The sequence below is a fragment of the Mauremys mutica genome, chromosome 1 (genome assembly GCF_020497125.1).
Source record: "Mauremys mutica isolate MM-2020 ecotype Southern chromosome 1, ASM2049712v1, whole genome shotgun sequence".
Taxonomy (NCBI): domain Eukaryota; kingdom Metazoa; phylum Chordata; order Testudines; family Geoemydidae; genus Mauremys; species Mauremys mutica.
In genome coordinates, this window is record NC_059072.1 from 172243803 (window position 1) to 172264435 (window position 20633).

Here is a 20633-nt window from a genome sequence, read left to right on the forward strand (position 1 = left end):
TTCCTGTTACTACTTTTCTAGATCCCAGTGACTTATAGTCTGTCTCAATTTGTTGTCTCCTTTTAAAACTAAGTCAAAAACATTCCATCTTGCTATTAAATGCTGTTTACTTTTGCATTCCTTTTCTCATTTAGGTATTTTCTTCCTTCTCTAAACAATATCTTCTCTTCACTCAGTTTAGAACTCATCGTAACATTCTAGGCTCCTGATCTGAGCTTTGTGCTGATTAAGTTTGACCAAGAGACAGGCCTCTTCACAACCTCCTACCCTCCTCCCTCCCTTTTGTACCAGTAAAAAAAAAAGCTTGTACTTCTCCTTTCTAAAGTTCTTCAGTAGTGTGGAATTTAATTGACATCACTATATTCCTGTTCCTTGGTCAAAGAGAAGAAGCAGCTATGTGGGTAATTACTTAGAAAAGATGCTATGAGGTTGAACTGCCTAAAGGAAGCGATTTGTTCCTTTCCAAAATAGCAAGTAAACTGATAAAATCATAAGGTTGTAAGTTAATATGGACAGTGGTATAAATCAGCATCACCAAATGATTTATTATTGCTGGTCCAGGTATTACCCCACTATACAATCTGAGGAATGTGTACACAGATGATTTTTATGGTTGGGATATGTTATAAAGAGTTACCATGTGTTTGAACAGAAGGACCCCTTACTCTGTTGAAGTGTGCTTTATTGTATTGGAATTTCAATTTAAGATAGTGGCTGAAGAGGCAGTTATGACAATATCTCTGTTGTATATTGTATATCAAATAGTGCTTTTCTAGATAGATGTGCCTACATTTTAATAGGGTAAGAACAGATTAGTGTGGTGGTGTACATGGATTCTCTAAAATGACAACTGGTTTAATTTTTTTCATGATGTCATAGATGTGCACCAGCATGCAATAGTTTGCAGCTGGGATCTTATCAGAAAAAAAATGCCTCACAAAATAGCTGATCCCATAATGTAGAATGGAGGTGGGGAATGTTGGGGAAAGACAAAACCAGCACAGTTTGTGAGAGTGGGAGGCAATAGAAGGCTGAGGTAGTAAGTGACACTATCTCATTCTCTGACAATGTTTTTTCTGAAGCAGTATGTAGCTATTTCAGCCACTTGTGCCAGACTTTCTAGGGTGAAAGGTAAAGTATAGATGCTTAAGATTTCACATGTAGGTTATGATTCTGCAAGGGGCTCTTCAGGGTGCAAAGACTCTGGGTTGGTGGAGATGGCTGCAGACCTGGGGACTTAAATTTATAAAAGAAAGCAAGTTAACACTTGCTACTGAAAGGGTAAATGGGCTTCTGGTGGTAGTGAATAGGTATTTAAAAAAAAATAAGTCCTAGGAAAATAATAGAATAGTAGAGAGACAGTATATATAATTTCCCTGCTAATTCCTCTTATTCTTTCATTCTGAAGTACTTTTTATAGGGTGGCGATGTGTTGTTTAAACCTACACACAAATGTTTAATTATTTTTTCAAAAGCTTTTTAAATGTGAAGTGAATGAGCCATACATATTTCAGTAGCAGTCAGCCATCCAGATTGTGTATTAGTAGGCAATTGCTGCATTTCTTGAGTGGCTGAAGGCATTCAGTCTTGTGCCTCACTGTGTACCCAAGACAGCCTATTAGGTAGCCTGCACTAGTACCTATTTTATGTCATACTCTGGCGTGACTTATTGCAATGCTAACCCACATCAATTAAATCTGTATTAAAATACATTGATCTATACCCTATACACCTCTACCCCAATATAACGCGACCCGATATAACACGAATTCAGATATAACATGGTAAAGCAGCACTCCGGCGGATCAAAGCAAGTTCGATATAACGCGGTTTCACCTATAATGCGGTAAGATTTTTTGGCTGCCGAGGACAGTGTTATATCGAGGTAGAAGTATATCTCTTTGTACATGTTTGTGCTTATTTACCAAATTGGTAGAAAACAAGGGAATGTACAACTAACTCTTCAAGCTCTGTAGAATGTATTTAAGTAACGTAAAACAATAAACATATATACAAGGACCTAAACACTCTTGTTAATTTCACTGTTCATTTAGGACCACTCCTTAATCCCCTGCAAGTAATCCATTGCGATAGCTTCGAGACTACTTTTGTGTCCTAGATTGCTGTTTTTGTTCCTGATGTCAATACAGTATGCTTTCTTCATATAGAAGAGCTAATTCAAACTTTCTTACTATGTAAAATTAAAGATCTTTAACTAAAAACTTCTGCATACCAGTACTGGCTGAAAATGACCACTTCTGTGAAATAGTCTTCTTGATATTTTATACATGGCCCTTCAATAGCATCTTTTTAACTGAGTATCTGAAAGAGCTTGACAAAACACTAGTAATAATGCATACAAAATTTGAATTCATTAACACATGGTTTGTTTTCAAGGACTTCGGTTTTTATTCTTTTCATTTGGGAGTTGTTACCTCTAGGTGCAAAGCAGTGGATGGTGGCTCCAGACAAATTATAGGCTAAAGTAGAAGGTTAAGGCAACTCTCTAGAAGGTTATAAGTGTGTTTATGGATGTTGTACTGTCAAAAGAAAGCATTTCCAATGTTAGCTGCTTTGAAAACAAATCTTAATGGTAAACTGTGGAAGCACATAGAAAATAAAAATACCTTGACAGCTCACTGCAATTCTGGTGAAAACAGTATCACGATATGCATTATCAGTGTAGTGAGTAAGCCCCTCTGAATGCATAGTAACGTTTTTATGTTACTCAACACTGCTGTGACTTGATTTTTTTTTCTTTTTTAGGTCACTTAATGTGCATAAATTTGAGAAGAGTACTTTCTATCTTCCTAAGAAATACTTGTGGAAATCTCCTTTATTATTTAATGACTTGGTTAAAGGGAGCTCTGTAGATCAGTTTACAGCATATATGTTAATAACTTTAATTCATGTTCACCATAGCGAATATTTTGTGACTGTGTTTATATAGTTGTCTATATGGTTGTGTAAAGATACTAAATTTTATTTTACATGTTGCTCAAAACTCATTAAAATAATTACTAAATGATACTGGTCTTAAATAGCAAAGGAGTGTAAGGACTGAACATTACCTGCTGTCTTCTACTGTGGCATCAATTTACAGCCCTGCATAGAGTGAGGTGGCACCATTTGCACCACAGTTTGGTTCTGTTTTGTTTTTGCAGATGCCAGCACGTCTATGATGGTTTTCTGTTCTCAGATAATAATTTAGAAGTGAAAACTTACTTGCTGAAATGGTTTAATACATGTTTTAGCCAGGGAGCAATTTTTAAAGTACTGTTTATAAAACCTTTTAAGACAATACTGGAAAAACTTGGTCAGTGCTTCTAATTTAAAAATAAAAGGCTAGGAATTAAAAAGATAATTTGGTAAGCATTTAGGCCAAAATAGTGTAACGTTGCATTTTTCACATGAAAAAAAATGGCTAAGGTAGTGTCTTAAATATAGTTTTTATCTATATCTGTTTTAAGTGTGTGCGCCTGATTTTCATATGGAATTTGAATACAAAGACATTGGATATGTCCTTAAGGTAGGAAAAATGTGAATGTTTGAGTTGTTTTTGTCTTGGGTAAATCATTTATTACCATTCTATTAATACAACTTTTAAAAAAAAAGTTCAGTTTAAACTAGAGAGTAAGACTTAACAGTGTATTCACTTTCTAAACATGCAAAAAAAACCTCCAAAAACATAGTGTAATGGCAACAAGGAGTCCGATGGCACCTTACCCACGAAAGGTTCCACCGGACTCCTTGTTATTTTTGTGGATACAGACTAACACGGCTACCTCCTGATACTTAGTGTAGTGGGTTATGTCAACCCCTAGTTACCTTCATGTGTTTTGGGGCCCTCATGAGTCTCATACCTAATATATTGTTTTCAAAGTTGTGCATAGGAATTTAACCACTGAAATCTCACTGATGTTATAGGGAGTTGCAGAGCTCAATTCCTATGCATTACTCTGCATCTTAACCCTCTCACATAGTAAAAAGGTAGTTCCTAAGGCCTCAGAATGTATGTTACAGCCCTTGTATCAATTATGTATCAATATCTGATAATACAAAATCTATCCAAGTTCTTACAGCCACTGTTAACATGCTTTTCTTTTTGTGTAGGGCCTGATTCTCGGGCTGTTTCATATGCAGAAGTCAAATAGAAGCTAATTTTGCAAATTTCAGAATAAGTATTATTGAATTTTATTTTTGAATGGATCTAATACAGTTGTTTCAAATCTATTAAGGACAGATCATATGTTGTAAATAAACTTGTGTGTAGTAACATCTTGGATTATTGGAAGCTAATGGAATTTAAAAATTTATTTAACCTGTCTCTGCACTTTACATACTTACTGCATTTTTCTCAGGTTGGTCAGTAAAAAGGAATGAAGTTCATTTCACTTAGAATAAACATTCCATTTTTTTAGTGCTGCATGAGTGTCAGGCATTACCAGGATGTATTTAAAATTGTCATGGGATTTTTTTTGTTTAAATTGTTTCTTTGGGTCTTAAATTTTAGAAAACCTTAGCTTTCTAAACTTAGATTTGTCACCACTTTTAAAGATTGTATGAAAATGTCCATTACAAACCTTTTTTCATATAAGCACTTTCTGTAACAATGACTATTTGGGTGTAAATTAGCAGCCCCATTTTACAAATGGAAAAACAAGCCTTTTACAAATGGAAACTTGGTGTAGTAGAACTCCGAGCTCCTTGCTCAGATACTTGCAAATCTTGTGCAAATCACTGTTAATATTAAATAATAAAATTACTGTGAACCACATTGGTGCACAAAGCGACAAGAGAGTCCTGTGGCACCTTATAAACTAACAGACGTATTGGAGCATGCGTTTGACAAAGTGGGTATTCGCCCATGAAAGCTCATGCTCCAATACATCTGTTAGTCTATAAGGTGCCACAGGACTCTCTTGTTGCTTTTTACAGATCCAGACTAACCCGGCTACCCCTCTGATACTTGACACATTGGTGCACAGTTTGTTTGGTTTGCTGTTTTATTGGGACTTCTCCCAGAAAACCAGCCTAATTGTAATCACTACTGATTTCTAAACATTATACAGGAGATGTTTAATACTTGTGGGCATAATCCCTTAATTCTTCCCATTTATATTACCAAATTATTCACTCGTTTCACTTGTTCCTATTTACCCTCCCCTGAATTTAATTCTTCTATCCTTGTTTATTTTCTCCCACGTTCATGCCCACTCATCTTTTCCTTGTTTAGTATTTTCCCCTTCAGTTACCCCATCTGCCTAGGGCTGATATCTGAAGTCTCCTTGGTCCCCCCTGCTACCTGGAGATTCCTTCCTGCCCCTTTGCTATCCCAGCTCCCAAAGAGGCATCACACTGCTAGCTGGATCATAGTCCAATATCTTCACTTCTTGGCTCTGACTCAAAAGTACTCTCACCCTGCTTTGCTGCCAGATCCCAGCCCATAGCCATTCCTCTTCCCCACTGCCCCCATTTCTGCTGCTTGGCTCAGTTGGGGCACAGAGGAACTTAGGATGGAGAGGGGGAGTTGCAACACCAGGCAGCTCGTGCCAGCCCCATGTGTCCCCTTTTCAGTTTAGGGAAATAAGGTCACCTTACTTTCCAGGTGGGGGGCTGGTGGGCAGTTGAGGGAGGGGGGGAATTTGATTAAAAAATACACTACAGTGGTTTGAGCATTGGCCTACTAAATCCAGTGTTGTGAATTCAGTCCTCAAGGAGGCCATTTAGGGATCTGGGTCAAAAATCTGTCTGGGGCTTGGTCCTGCTTTGAGCAGGAGGTTGGACTAGACCTCCTGAGGTCCCTTCCAACCCTGATAGTCTGTTTCTATGTGCTAGGATTTTCTCTTTCCTCTTCTGTTCTACAGTGGTGGCACTGGGATCTTCACTCTTTGTTTACTATCCCACAAGCTTAGGGAACAGGTGAAGCGTGACTCTTTTCTCCTTTTCCCACAAGGTCTGGTAGGAAGGGGCTAATCAAGCCTTCGATAATCACTCTTGTGTCTACAACTCACCCCTTTTCCCCTCAGCCAGGAAGTGTAGCAGTGGGTGCTGCAGGAAGGGAGCTGCATCTCTTTGAGTGGGAGAACCAGCATCCTCTCCCTGGCCAGGTACAGCAGTGGCTGCTGGCATGGGAGGAAAATGATCCCCAAAGCCAACTCCTCCCCAGCTACAAAATAGATATCTCCCGCTGAAAGAGTTTGTGTGGTAACCTTCACTATTCAGTGTGTAGTACATTCCAGCAAGGTGCATAAGTACATGCTTGCACAGTTTAGCGGGAGCTGTGGTAATGACGATTCATTAGGACATTAACATAAGTTATTAGTGTAAAATATTTTAATATTGATTAACCAGATGTTATGAGTGTAAAATTCTAGGATTTAGCTTTTTGATAGAGGTGCTGACAAATGATGGGTTTTAAATTAAATTACATAAACTCTCAACAAGTACATGATTTTTGGTGCTGCTAAAACAGCTGATATTTAATGCTAGCATGTGAAAACAAATTATTCTCACCTTATGGGGGGAAATCTATTTTTGTTTTATTTATTTTTAAGTCAGATATTGATAACTTTCCAGTTAAAGTACAATTATGTATTCTGTATGTAAATATTCATTAAAGAAGGATTACCCAGTCTTTTACAAAAGTATATCCTATATGCAAAGGAAGTATCAGTTGGCTTTCAGACAATTTGAAGCTAGGTTATGTTAAAACTAGATGCTTTAAGACTGCTTTCATTGTATTTTTTAATTGCTTCTTCGAAAAACAGTTTGCAAAATATATCTCTGCTATAACAGGATTTGTTCTCAAAAGAATGAAAAATATCCTGTTAAACATAATATATTGATGGTGACAATTGCAACATGATTTAACCAGAAGAGAACTAGCATAAAAGTCTGAAAGAAATTTTATTGGGCCATTATGCAACAAAATACCAGATATGCAAAGTTGTGGAAAATTATGGAAGTTATACAGAAATACCATGTGATCATTTAATAAAAAACTACCTTATGCATATATATGAGTAGTACAGAGGTAAGGTTGCGAATTCAGCCTTTACTAAAGTTAGGAAAAATTCATTTTCTTTTAGATAACTTGAATAGTGCATTAATATATTTTGTCTGAAGCAAATGTTTCTACATAACTGTCACTTATGTTTAAGGCTACGATTTAGTCACGGAGGTCATGGCAGTCATGGATTCCGGGACTTTACCAGACTTCCCTGACTTCTAGGGCTTCAGGAGGAGGAGGCAGACTGTGCCCCTGCCCAGCAATGGGCTGGCTGGAACCAGGACCCCGCAGCCCCAGCCCCACTGTTTCATCTGTGGGGCTGCAGCCGGGGCCGGGACTCATCATGTGCCAGGCTTGGCGACGGCCGTGAGCCCCCGACCCACCGCATTCCAGGCTTGGCGGGGGCCATGTGCCCTAGCCCAGCTGGTTTCGCTGGGGCTGGCAGCTGGGGCCGCAAGCCCCCCTTTGCGACTTCCCAGAGCCGTGTGGCTCCCCCACTCCCCCCCACTGCGTCTGGGGCTTGGCAGGGGCTGAAGTGGGGACCGTGCACCCCTGTCCCGCAGCTGGACCAGCTCTGGAGCAGGGGCTGTGTGCCCCCCGTGGCTGTGCCCGTCACTGGAGTCGGGGCTGTTCGCCCCGCCCGCCATTGTGAGGGGCTTGGCCTGTCAGTTTCTTCCCCTTCTTGCTCTTCCCCCCCCCCCCACCCCCGAGACTCCATTCCTCCCCCTACCTAGCCCTGCAGTCAGTTATTTGTAGTAAAGTAATGGACATGTCACAAGCTCCATGAATTTTTGTTTTTACCCATGACCTGTTCGTGACTTTTACTAAAAATAACTGTGGAAAAAAATCTTAGCTTTACTTATGTTGTATGATTGAGCCGGTATATTTCTTTCATCAAGATTTCACTGCTTGATTGAGACAGTATTTGTGTGAGAACCTGTACATTAGGATGATTTTTATTTTTAGTGTTTAAAAAGTTGTAGATTTACTATAGTATGATGTCATACAACATGAATTGTAACAAAGATTTATTTTATAGACTAAAAGCACCCATCTGAGCTTAGAATAGGTTAATTACAAATTCTTTATTATATAATTCAAACAAAACAAAAATGAATTGAAAGTAGAATCACAGATTCTCCCTGCAGATATTTGTGGCTTTATAATCATGTTCTTGTAGTCCAAAAATATGTATTTCCTCTATTGCAAGGATGTATACAAACAGGGGAAACGGCATGCATATATATATAGGAGAAATGTGAAACTGACTATACACAAAGTGCTGTCAATCACAGAAAATAGAAATAAAAAGGATGCAGAGCGACTTCTCTTGTTCATGGTGTCCCTTTAAATGCAGTGGGTTTTTTTTAAAATAAATTTAACAGAATAATCCTAGTGGGCTGAGAAACAGTTATTAGTGGAGCCACAAGTATGCATGTGCAGAATATTGGCATAACTTTAAATGTCATTTAAATTGTAGTTTCTCTTTTTAAAAGTTTTTAGTGGAAGAGTTTTCTTTGTATATACTGTTTGGTTGTTTATATAATTAACTGCATCCTTGCAAAGTTTTCTCTGCCTTAATGTCAAGTGAGTTAGATACACCTAGAAGGGAGAGTCTGTAGTGAATAGTGCATTTCTTGTACTACCTATGCCACTTGTCCCTTAAATTGTTTTGACAGCAAAATTTTAGAAACTGCTCGTATGAGTACTAGCAATCTCATTGCACTCTTGTTTGATTTGGAGGCGATCTCAGATGCTTCTTTCATGTTTGCAAAATCAGTTACTCTGTATAAAGTAGCCAATTTTATAAAAATGTCAGCAGTTCTCTGTGTAAACAATCCAAACTGGGCCTAAAAAAACAAGTTAAAATTAATATTAGTAAAGTGAGGGGAAATATGATTTTACTCTTTCATAAATATTTAGTCACAATGACACTAATATTGAAATCCATGTTTGTTTTCACTGAACAAAACTTTGCCCCAAGTAAAATACTCCTGCCAGTGAACACCTGGATGGCTTTTTTTAAGGCAAAAATTAGTTTTCATGCCTTAAGGGCCTTCACCCATGACAACTTAGTTCAAAATAATCACAACACTCTGAATTCTTAATTTATTGGGCCTCTATCTGATATGAGTGCCTCTGTTTTGTCATGTTACATTTACCTTAGCATGTATCTTGTAGCACTGCTTTCTCCATAGTGAAGGAGTGTTAATGTGGAATAATTTCATTTACTTCAGTAGAGTTAACTCTTAGTTTAGGCTAGTGTAATTAGGAGCAGAATTTGATCTCTGCCTGCTGAGTCAGAATGTTTGCAATATTCTTTTTCTTAATTCTTGAAGACAGCAGCACAGTTGTAGGTGAAAATCTGTAATAGGAATTGAACTATATTTTTAATTTAGGCTGTAAAACTAAAGTAAATCAAATTTTCCATTATAATTTGAAGTACACTGTCATGGAAAAAAGTAATTGTAAACACCAGTAAATGAGAACACTATTGTGGATGATATTCGTTGTCCACCTACTGCTATTTATGGGTTACTGGAATTATTCTTATTACCCATTATCTTGAAACACCTAGTAGTAATATTGTATGGAGCCATGCTGCCAGGAGTACGGGGCCAGCATGAGAGTCTAAGGCAGGGGTAGGCAACCTATGGCACGCGTGCCGAAGGCGGCACGCGAGCTGATTTTCAGTGGCACTCACGCTGCCCAGGTCCTGGCCACTGGTCTGGGGGGCTCTGCATTTTAATTTAATTTTAAATGAAGTTTCTTAAACATTTTTAAAACCTTATTTACTTTACATACAACAATAGTTTAGTTATATATTATAGACTTGTAGAAAGAGACCTCCTAAAAACGTTAAAATGTATTACTGGCACGTGAAACCTTAAATTAGAGTGAATAAATGAAGACTCGGCACACCACTTCTGAAAGGTTGCCAACCCCTGGTCTAAGGCCTTTACACAGCAGCCCAAGGCTGGGGGCAAGCTGCTCAGCCTTTATGGGAGGAATCCTTGCAGTTAGATTCCCATGGAAAGTGTTCCCTCCTGCGGCTTTTCGCGTTCGAAGCAGGGCAGGAAATGATCTGGCATTTGATTTATTAGAATTAGCTTGCATACACTTTAACAAGTTAAGTTTTTTCCTCAAATTAACATCTTAAATGGCTGTTAAAAAATTTTGTGACCCAAGAGCTCTTAATGCCAATTGGCAAAATGATGCAGAGGGAATCTCATGAGACTGGTGTGTACATTAAAGTTCAACATATGATGTCATGCGTGACCTCAAATGGAAGCTAGTGTCACACTGGTCATGAGTATCATGAAACGTATATACAGATACTGCATAAGAAGATGTGTGTATGCACAGGAAAAGATGCTCTTAATGTCTGTCAAGGTACTGGTCCTGAGCAATGGTGAAAAACAGGTTTTCTGTCAGACAAGAGGTGTTCAGTCATCTATCTGTTTACATGTAAATTGACAGTTGTCTTGTTCAGTGTGTCCCCTGGATCACTGCTTTGAACAGAATACAAATGTAGGATTGTGAGAAAGAACTTCAGAAAGAAAGAAAGGGAAAGAACAACACAGCATGGGGTAGATTAACTTATCTTGAGGTGCATATCAAAGTTTGCTTGACTATATTTGGGAGCCTAGAAGACACCCAGGCATGCTTCTCTGAGGAAGTAAGAGTACAGTGCTTTCGCTTAATTAAAAAATGATTTTAACGAGGCTCGGTTGAAAATGCTGCAAGAACTTTGCATGAGAAGCTTCTTTAGAGAAGAGAGTAACTTGTTAGTTAAATTTAGTCTCTAGAAAGTGTGTTAAGACTTTTATGTAACCATTTGTTTCCAATATTCTTTCTTGCTATTACTCAAATTTCTTTTCTTTGATGATAAACTTACTCTTGTTTTCACATTAAATATATCAGTGCTGTGGTATTAAGCAAAATGATGGTCCTGAGTTGAATCTTACAAACTGGGATATACTGTTCTCTTGCTAATTGTAAGCCTTTAGGGCTAGGGCAGGCCTCCACAACATACGGCTGGCGGGCTGCATGTGGGCTCACTGTGCAGCCTGCGGGGAATGAGTAGGCAAGAGGCGGGGTGGGGCAAGCCTGGCGGGTGGGCGGGGTATTGAAGAGGCCAGTGGCAGGCTGGAGAGTGAGGGTGAGCCAGCGGCAGGGGGTGGCAGCAGAAGGTAAGAGGCCAGTGGCGGGGGAAGCAGGCGGCCGGCGGCGGGGGGGTGAGGAGCTGAGCAGGTGGGCAGTGGCGGGGGAGCAGGTGAGGCGGGGGCGGGGGGCTGAGGAGGTGAGCGGGCGGTGGGGGGTGAGTAGGAGAGCCAGGGGGCTGAGGGGATGAGGAGGCGACCGGGTGGGCAGTGGCAGAGGGGCAGGTGAGCCAGCGGCTGAGGAAGCGAGCGGGGGGTGGGCAGGTGAGGGAGGGCGCAGGCTGAGGATGCGAGTGGCGGGGCAGTGGCGGGGGGTGAGTAGGCGAGCCGGGGGGGTGAAGGGATGACAAGCCACATGGGCGGGCAGTGGCAGGGGGGGCTTTATATTTGGGGGGGGCGGGGTGAGGAAGTGAGCGGCGAGTCGGTGGCTGACCTGTTCTACTGATCTTCTCTCTTATAAAAATTGGTCCTTTTTGCTGCTTTTCTCTGGGCTAGGAGTTGTCCCAATGCTGCACAGATGGTGTTCCCAAAGGAAGGTGCTTGCTTCTAACCCAGGAGGCCATCAGTATGTCTGCTCTTCTCTAGTCAGCCCACTTGACAAGTTTGATTGTCCTTGGTCTGGCTCCCATCCCCTCTCCAAGGGTTGTAGCTGTCTGGAGGTGCTGCCTTCCTCATTCACACCTCATTCATTCAACAGGGCAATTGATTACAAAGTGGGGGGAAGATCTTATTCTACTTCTAGCAAAAAGACATTTTTCTTTTACCTTAATTATACTACCTTATGAGCCCGCTATAACATATTACCAAGGTTCAATACCGCTGTTTCGATGGGGCGGCACTGGGGAAGGAGGATTTGTTTCCACTGGCTTGGGGGGGGGGAGGAGAGGAGGTTCGGCCCCCAGCTGTTTTCTTTGAAGTATATGGCCCTCACCGCTTTGAATTGTGCAGGCCTGGCCTACAGTGTGCCTACACAGAGAGAACAAGGCCTGGAAGGCAGTGCTTGTGTTGCTGGAGGCAGGTGGTTTCAGGGAGCTGATCCACAACGGGCACAGACAAGACTGCTGCACACAGAGGGAAGATGTGGAGCTGCCTCACAATCCTGGGGAGCATTACAAATGGTTAAAACTTGTGTTGAAAACGTTTGCATTAGTTGAAAGTTGCTTGTATATAGATAATACCCATTTTCTTTCTTAAGGATCTTAAAGGGTCTTACTAAGTGCTCATCCACCTCTAAAATGTACTAATCTCCGGGGTGAAAATTTGCATCCATTTTGCACTGACAACACTACACATATGTTAGGAGTGGAACGAGCAACTTCTCCAACTAAAACTACAGTTAAACTTAAATAGTTCAGTTTAATAACCTGTAGTGGAAATGGGCCATAAATTCCTTACTCTTGCATAAAGCTCTACTGAAGAGGTGGAATCTGCTATGACCTGGCCATGTATTAGTCATCAGCTACTGTAATTAAAATCACTGTTGGTACTGGAGTAAAACCATTTCCAAAGTGCAGGTTTGCAGACACAGGAATTTGAAGTGATTAGCCAGGCTTTTTTGTCTGCTGCAGTCTCTGATGGTATTTTATTTAGTTGTCATTCGTTTTGAGAAACTGATCAGAGTAGTCAAGTCAGGAGAGCCAGTCTTTCTGTTTTAAGCAGTGACTAAACACTAGATATCAGACACCTTCTTTGCTCCAGGAATTTTGGTAGACCCTATGAATTACAGAGCTTTCTTCTTTTCTCCAGTATTTGTAAACCAATAATCATGTGGTCTGGGTTATAAATGTATGTCCAAATTTATTTTTCAAGGTCATAGGAGTAGTGTGACAGTTTCAAGATATGCAGTGTATGGTATGCTAATTCAGCATATTTGCCTTGAAAAATTCAGGATATTTATATAGGAGGCTTAGCCATTGAGAGGGCTTTCAGATCAAACTTGAAGTATACTAGCAAATTTAAAATAAATATGGATTATTTTCCCCAAAAAACTAATATTCAATCTGGTCTGAAATTTCTCTTTTCTTAACAAATACTTTAATATATTTCTCCTCTCTACATACTGTACTGGTGCTTCCAGTTAGCTGGGTGAAGAAAATGATTAACTTCACAGATTTGAGCTTATGGAGACCTACAACTGTAGATTGAAAAATGAGAAAAGGAATACAGGATTGCTATTCTAGTCTTTCTCTTTTGTTTAGCTAACTTCTGTGTACATTTCTCGTTTGGCCATGTGTTTCATCCTTTTCGATCATGTTTTTCCTTTATTTTGTGATAGTGATTGCATATTACTCTTTGTACTTAAAGCACTTCTCCTTTTGATTCTTGCACTGTTCTTGAGTGGTTATTTACAGTTACTCTTCGGATGGGTGGCAGGACAGGAATTTTGGCAAGTGATGAATGCATGCCGGACTCACTAGACCAGGGCCCTCAAGCCCTGGCCCTCAAGCTCACGCTGGGAAGCGGGGTCAGGGGCTGCTCCCGAAAGCAGCTGCATGGGCTCCTGCTCCACCACAGATCCTATGTGTAGGGGCAGCCTCAGCTCTGCATGCTGCCCCCACCCCCAAGTGCCGCCCCTGCAGCTCCCATTGGCCAGGAACCACAGCCAATGGGAGCTGCAGGGGCGGTGCCTGAAGATGGGGCAGTGTGCAGAGTTGCCTGTCTGCGCCTCCGCATAAGGAGCCGGAGAAGGGACATGCCGCTGGGAGCCGCTTGAGGTAAGCGCCGCTCAGAGCCTGCACCCCATAACCTTTCCCCGCACCCCAACCCCTTGCCCCAGCCCTGATCTCCCTCCTGCCCTCCGAACCCTTCAGCCCCAGCCCAGAGCACCCTCTACCCCAAACCCCTCATCCCCAGCCCACTCCAGAGCCCGCACCCCACTCCAGCGCCCCAGCCCAGAGCCGCCTCCAGCACCCTGAACTCTTCATTTCTGGCCCCACCCTGGAGCCCCCAAGCCCAACCAGAGCCCTCACCCTCTCCCATATACCAACCCCAATTTTGTGAAGATTCATTGCCTGCCATACAATTTCTATTCCCAGATCTGGCCCTTGGGCCAAAAAGTTTGCCCACCTCTGCACTAGACATATGTACTTCATTTCTCTTGTGCTTTTTTATGCATACATATTCTTTCAAATAGAGGGGAGATGAAGTGAATTAGAATGAAATTGAAAGGTGGAAAATTCAAAATGGATAAAAGCACTTTTTTCATAAAACACACAGTAGCGTGTGGAACTCAGTGCTACAAGATGTTGCTGAGCCCAAAAGCTTAGCAGGATTCACAAAGAGTCAGACATCTATAGGGATAACAAAAATATCTAGAATTAATCTAATAAGTATAAAACCCCCCAAGTATTCAAAGCTATTCAGTGTCTCATGTTTCAGAGCATAAATCAAACTTTTAACTATTGAAGGTCAGGGAAAAAACCTTCCCTAGGCATGTTATCCCATAAGGTGGTACTATGGGGTTTCTTCTGCCTTCCTTTGAAGGAACTGATACTGGCTACTGTTTTAGACAGGATACTGAACTAAATGACTGATCTGATCCAGCATGAAAAATGCATATGTTCCTCTGCCAGTTCTGTCAGTCTATTAACAAGTGTAATACTACGATCAGTTTATCTGCAAATGACTGACATTTTTTGGAAGTTAATATAATAATGTAAATGAACATACTGGTATAATATCCTAGAGATGGAAGATCTTCATTTGTTTATATAGTAGAAACAGAAAAAGCCTCTCCACACCATCCTTAAATCCCAGTCCTGTTCTGTATATGACTAAATCTTAATTTGAAAACATAGTTTAGTTTCCATGACTATTCAGTCCTTCAACCATCTGCCAAAGGCTCTAATTGTGCCTGAGGTGTTCATGTTGCAGACAGATATCTACTACAACCAGGACTGATGCCACCTACTCGTATCCCATAGGCAACTGAACATCTCAGTCTGAATGAATTTTGGTAACCGCTGATTTGATCTAGAGGTGTACAAGTGAAAATTTTCATATCCCATTACCCAGTCCACTCTAATTTAAGTAAAGTAGGAAATGCACACAATTTCTTCTAGACTAGATCTGTTCTGAATGTGTTATAATCTGAGATGAAAAGGAACCCCATCACAGCTTTGGACCTCATCCATACTACTTGGCTATTTATGTGGTAGGATTCACTGTAACATCTGAGCACCACACAGAAAATAAAGGAACTTATTCTTTGCATACTTGTGATACACAAAAGTAATATTCCCTTTTTAAAGTTGAGGATTGAGGCACAGAGCAACGCTGTAATGTGGGCAGTGTAGACACGCTTTATCGCTGGGGGAGAGCTCTCCTGGAGATAAAAATAAACAAAACCCACCCCGAACGAGCAGTCTATACTGGCGCTTTTCAGTGCTAAAACTTTTGTCGCTCAGGGGGGTGTTTTTTCACACCCCTGAAGGACAAGTTTTAGTGCTGAAAGTGGTAGTGTAAACACAACCTGAGTCAGAGCGTATACTTGAATCTGCATTTTATAAACCAGTCCTGTACCTTAGCCACCATATCATCCCCTTTTTTCTGCACTGTCATTTTTGGCTTGGCTGTAACCATGGTTTAGATTTGCTTACAACATATTTAGGACTGTTAATGGTAATCAGCTGACAATATTTTCCCTGTCAGAGATGTAGCTGGCACATGGTTGGTTTCCTGTAAATGGACATGACTTTTTTTGTAACGTAGAATGGATACCCTATTCATGTTTGTGTAGCTAGCTGGTCTGGTTGGTCCTCACAGAGCTGAGAGAACAGTGGTAGGACATCCGAATGCACTGCCACCAAATGTTCGTGTTTTCTGAACATTCTATTTTTCTTCATTTAACTGCTCAGATTTTCCCAGATGCCCTGAAAAGGACATAGGCAATTTATGGTACACCGCTACCGCGATATAATGCCACCCGATATAACACGAATTTGGATATAACGCGGTCTAGCAGTGCTCGGGGTGGGGGGGGGCTGTGCACTCCGGTGGATCAAAGCAATTTCAATATAACACCATTTCACCTATAACGCGGCAAGATTTTTTTTGGCTCCCAAGGACAGCATTGTATCGAGATAGAGGTGTAGTTGTAAATGCATGAATACTGTTGTAGCAAAAATGGTACTGTGTGGACACAAATGAACAGTGTTATTGGTAACTGGTTAATGTGACCGTGCTGATATGTGGATTACCAATGAAAGCCGTAGCATGGACACAGCCATGGATGGGAATTAAATGACCTTCATATTAATCTCACATTCTTTTTTGTGGTGATGACCTATCCTGAGTTTAAGCAGTTAAGGAATATTTTCGATGTATTTCTAAATGTGTGTTTCATACAGTCTTAGATAAAGTAGTATATTGTAGTTCAGTTTCTGATAACTTTAGGCATAGAAGGATTAGTTTTTTTATCAATTAAATGTCAGTAAATGTCAGTTTCATCGTACACACACAAAATAATAAATATCAATTTCCATCAGTGATATCAGAAATTTACATATAGGCAAAATAAAAAAAAATGTTACTTAAGAACTTAATAGTTTTATTTAAGGATATTTACTCTGTATATTTTGATTTGTGATGTTGATAGTTTGTTTTAATGGTTATAAAGCTTTACCTTTTTAAATCCCAAGATCTACTTTAATTAAATACACCTCCACTCTGATATAACGTGACCCGATATAACACAAATTTGGATATAACGTGGTAAAGCAGTGCTCGGGGGGTGCAGGGCTGTGCACTCGGGCGGATCAAAGCAAGTTTGATATAACGCGGTTTCACCTATAACGCGGTAAGGTTTTTTGGCTCCCGAGGACAGCGTTATATCGGGTTAGAGGTGTAATTGTCTGACCTCCCCATAATTTCCCATGAGTGTGAAAATTTACATTGATAAAAATTGAATTCTCTAAAGCTTACTTAGAACATTGTAATGCTTTAGTGATATACAAGATTCTTCAACAGTTTATTTTGTGTTCCTAGTATGACCACAGTCTCAATTTTAATTGTTTAGGGTTTAGTTTGGACTGGCTGCTTTTTACAAATGTTAATAGTGTAAAAACATAAAAAGCCAGGACTGCTTAGGCGTCAGTAATTAACAATTGTAAACATATTGCATGCCGACACAAATCAGACTAATAAAATGTTTGCACACAAGATGTGAACTTCTTTTTAAAGGGTTTTCTAACCATTAAACCAACAAACAAATGTAGTTTATTCTGTTTGGGCTTTTTTGTAAACAGTTAACTGAAATGTCCAGTACATTTGGAAGAAAGTCCCTTGTCTTGGAAGTGGTGAGACTTCCAATTCTCCATGTATTTGTGCCTTTCAAGGAAAAAGTACAGACTTGCTCTTGACTTTAGGAATAAGGAATATCAATCAGAAAAAACGGTTGTTTTCTGAGGCGTATCTTTAGCCTTCCTCTGTCATAAAAAGCAAAAGGGGCACAAACCCATTTTTTTCTCCACTTAGTGACATTTAAAGTGGTAGGTCTTAATATAGCTGCAGATTATACCTTTTTCTTCTGTTGCAAAAGAAAAGCGTGTATTTAAGCGTAGAGCATAATTGCTAATCTGATAGCATGTAAGAAGAATTCTTCCTCCACTGCTTTTTGAAAAGAGTCAGTCAGTCAAATGATTTTTGGTCCATATTTTGTGGTGTAAGAAGGAAAAGGCTTCTTCCTTTATATTTTTGCTTTATCAAAATGAAAGAACATGAAAAAATTATATATGAAACATCTTAAGTGTTGCATCCTAGAGGAATGAATTGTGATTTTATATTGATATCTCTATTAAACCTGCTACTTAAAAGCTTTTTTCCCCCTTTATAAACTATAGACCTTTTTTTACTATTTCTGGCGAAAGAGAACATTCTCTATTGTAATACAGCTTTGTGACTGTTTTCCCTATAGATTGTTGAAGACTATGCTGGAAGATGGCAGGTTCCTTTGCCTCAGCTTCAGGTGCTTCAGACAGCTCTTTGTTGTTTCACGTCTGCCTGTGTATCATTCCCAGCTGAATGTGAGCACGTACAATATGTTTTGAGTAGCCTAGCTTTGTAAGTACATCCTTTTTCCTATTAACTCCATTTACAGGCTAACTGTTAGTGTTCTACTTTTGCAATGAAAGCAGCATGTCATAAGAGGTCCTGTTTTGTAAAGGCAGTCTTACTTTCTACTATTTAAATACACAAGACCAAACTTATTCCTGGTTAATTAAATAATTGAAGCTCTGAAAGGGATGACTTTACCTGTTCTTTTTATATCACATTTACTCAAAGAACATGCTCAGGTCAAACTTGTGAAAGTGTTGTACAGTTTCTTTTAACAAAACCACCTAGTTAACAATAGAAGTGTGCCTGTGATCATTTTATATTTCACTGACATTTTAAATGTTATATTCGCTTGAAATATTTGCAAACCAAACCTTGTGGCATTGTGGCAATAAATGGCCATGAACAAAAGTGAAATTGATGGTACACGTCTGTTGTCCAAGCAGAGAGATGCAAAAACTAAATAAACTAAAAATTATTGTAATGGCCTAAGGTTTTTGTAACAGGAAAAGATTTGTTTAAATTGTGACTCTCTAAATCTGATTCTTCAACAAAACACTTTTTGGAGAAGAGTTTGTTACACAAGATAGTTAAGAAAACATTTTTCTTTTGAGGAAAAGATTTGTTTAGGGCTAATATACACATCTTCAACTGATGATTTTGTTATCCTGTTAATTTGCCCTAACAAAATCTTCCTCACCGTCACATTTATTGTCTGACTCAATAAAGTAGATGCCAAAAACTTGAAAGTGTCAAAATAAAAACAAACAGTTCTTGTATTCTATAGATATTGGCTCCTGTCATCAGTAGGTGGAGAGAGGAAATTTGAAAGCATACTGAGTGCGGCTTTCACAAATAAGAGCAAGTTCCGGATGAGTAAATGAGTTAATTTTTTGTCCAGCAGATGGAACAGCTCTGTCTTGCTGAGCTGTGGTTTTAACTGTTCTTAGTTTGTTTTTGTTACTAGTTTTACTTGGTCAGAATTAGTCATCTCAATGTGGGATTTTGTGTTAGCTCCATGAACTGAGGGTTAGAAAAATATCTGTAAGGGAACACTTTATTGGTCTTTACATCTCCTGCTTGCATCTTCAGAGTGAGCTGGCAGATCCACCTTTTTTACTTTGTCTTTGAACGACCATCACTAATTCCAAGAGACTTAAAGCTTCTATTTTGTGCACTCATAATATACTTTAAAAAAGTGAAACTGAAGAGTAGGGTAGAGTAGATTTATGTGGAGATATAACTCTTAAAAGTGAATAATTGTTGAGTGAAACCAGAAAAAATAGATGTATCAAAATATGGTGGTCAAGTACTTGAGGATAAACTACTTGCCCCATAGAGTAGAATGAATTATAGTCATAGTATCTCCTTTTAGAAAAAGATCAGTTATTGTCTGAAGCATGATTCAGGTTGTTTAATACCTGGCTCATAGTTGATGCTTATTACCTACTGTGAATACATTCTAAGAAAGATTTAGTGTTTCAGGGTAGGGACAATACCTTCATATGTGTCTGTACAGGACATAGCACAATGTCATTTCGATCCTGAGTGGGGCCTGTGGGGCCTACTGCAACACAAATAATAAATAACTGTGGCATCAAATTTAGTGTCTATCCTAGTCTAGATTAGGTACTGATCAGAAATTGAGGCCAATTGCCCAGGGAGGGAATGAGTTTCTCAGTCATCTGCTATCACCCCTTATGTTAAACCTATGCGCATGAGTTTGGGGCTGGATTGTCCTTAATGGCTTGCTTGCCCCCAGCTTATGAATTTGAGGAGCACTGAGCACAAAACAAAGTATTTTTTCCCCAAAAAACTGCTTTGGTTGGCTTAGTTTTGCTGTGATGTCACAAAATGATTCTGGGACATAACAGTTACCAAGGAAACATTGCTGAAGTATGTTAGCCCTAAGGGTGTTGAAGTCTTAGTCTTTCGGAAAATACACCATACATAATACAAAGTCCTAGCTCTTAAAGGAGAGAGCAAGAAGTAGGGAAAAGGAAGAAAAAAAAAAAGTAGAAAAAACTGGAATCTGCCTGACCCCATATGGGCTTTCTCCATACTTGAGCAGGGTTTCCTTGGTAACCAGATGGTAAACTACTGAGAGCAGGGACTGTTCTCTCTGTGCACTTACTAAGCAAACCATTCATAATAAATGAGGCAGCATCTATATTCACTTTAATACAGGAGCTGTGTACTGGGATCATTGGTAAACAAACATACAAGCACTGACTTGTAGCACCTATGTTATCTGAAAAGATGTTGCAAATGGCAGTAAACAACATGAATGTAAATGTCAGATCACATTTTGGAGCATCAGGAGACATGAAATTGACTATTATAATTTTGATATTCATGTAAAAAGATTGATGGAGAAGGAAGTTTTCAGTCTTGTTTTGAATGGC

General features: G+C 39.7%; 1 protein-coding gene across 1 annotated transcript in view; it reads left to right on the top strand.

Annotated features, from left to right (window-relative positions):
- The window catches only part of ZNF654 (zinc finger protein 654), a 57908-nt gene that overhangs the window by 2810 nt on the left and 34465 nt on the right, over window positions 1–20633 (top strand). The window contains exon 2 of the mRNA XM_045001912.1: window positions 18089–18234. Within this exon, the coding sequence (XP_044857847.1) occupies window positions 18089–18234 (146 nt within the window). The remainder of the gene's footprint in view (window positions 1–18088; window positions 18235–20633) is intronic.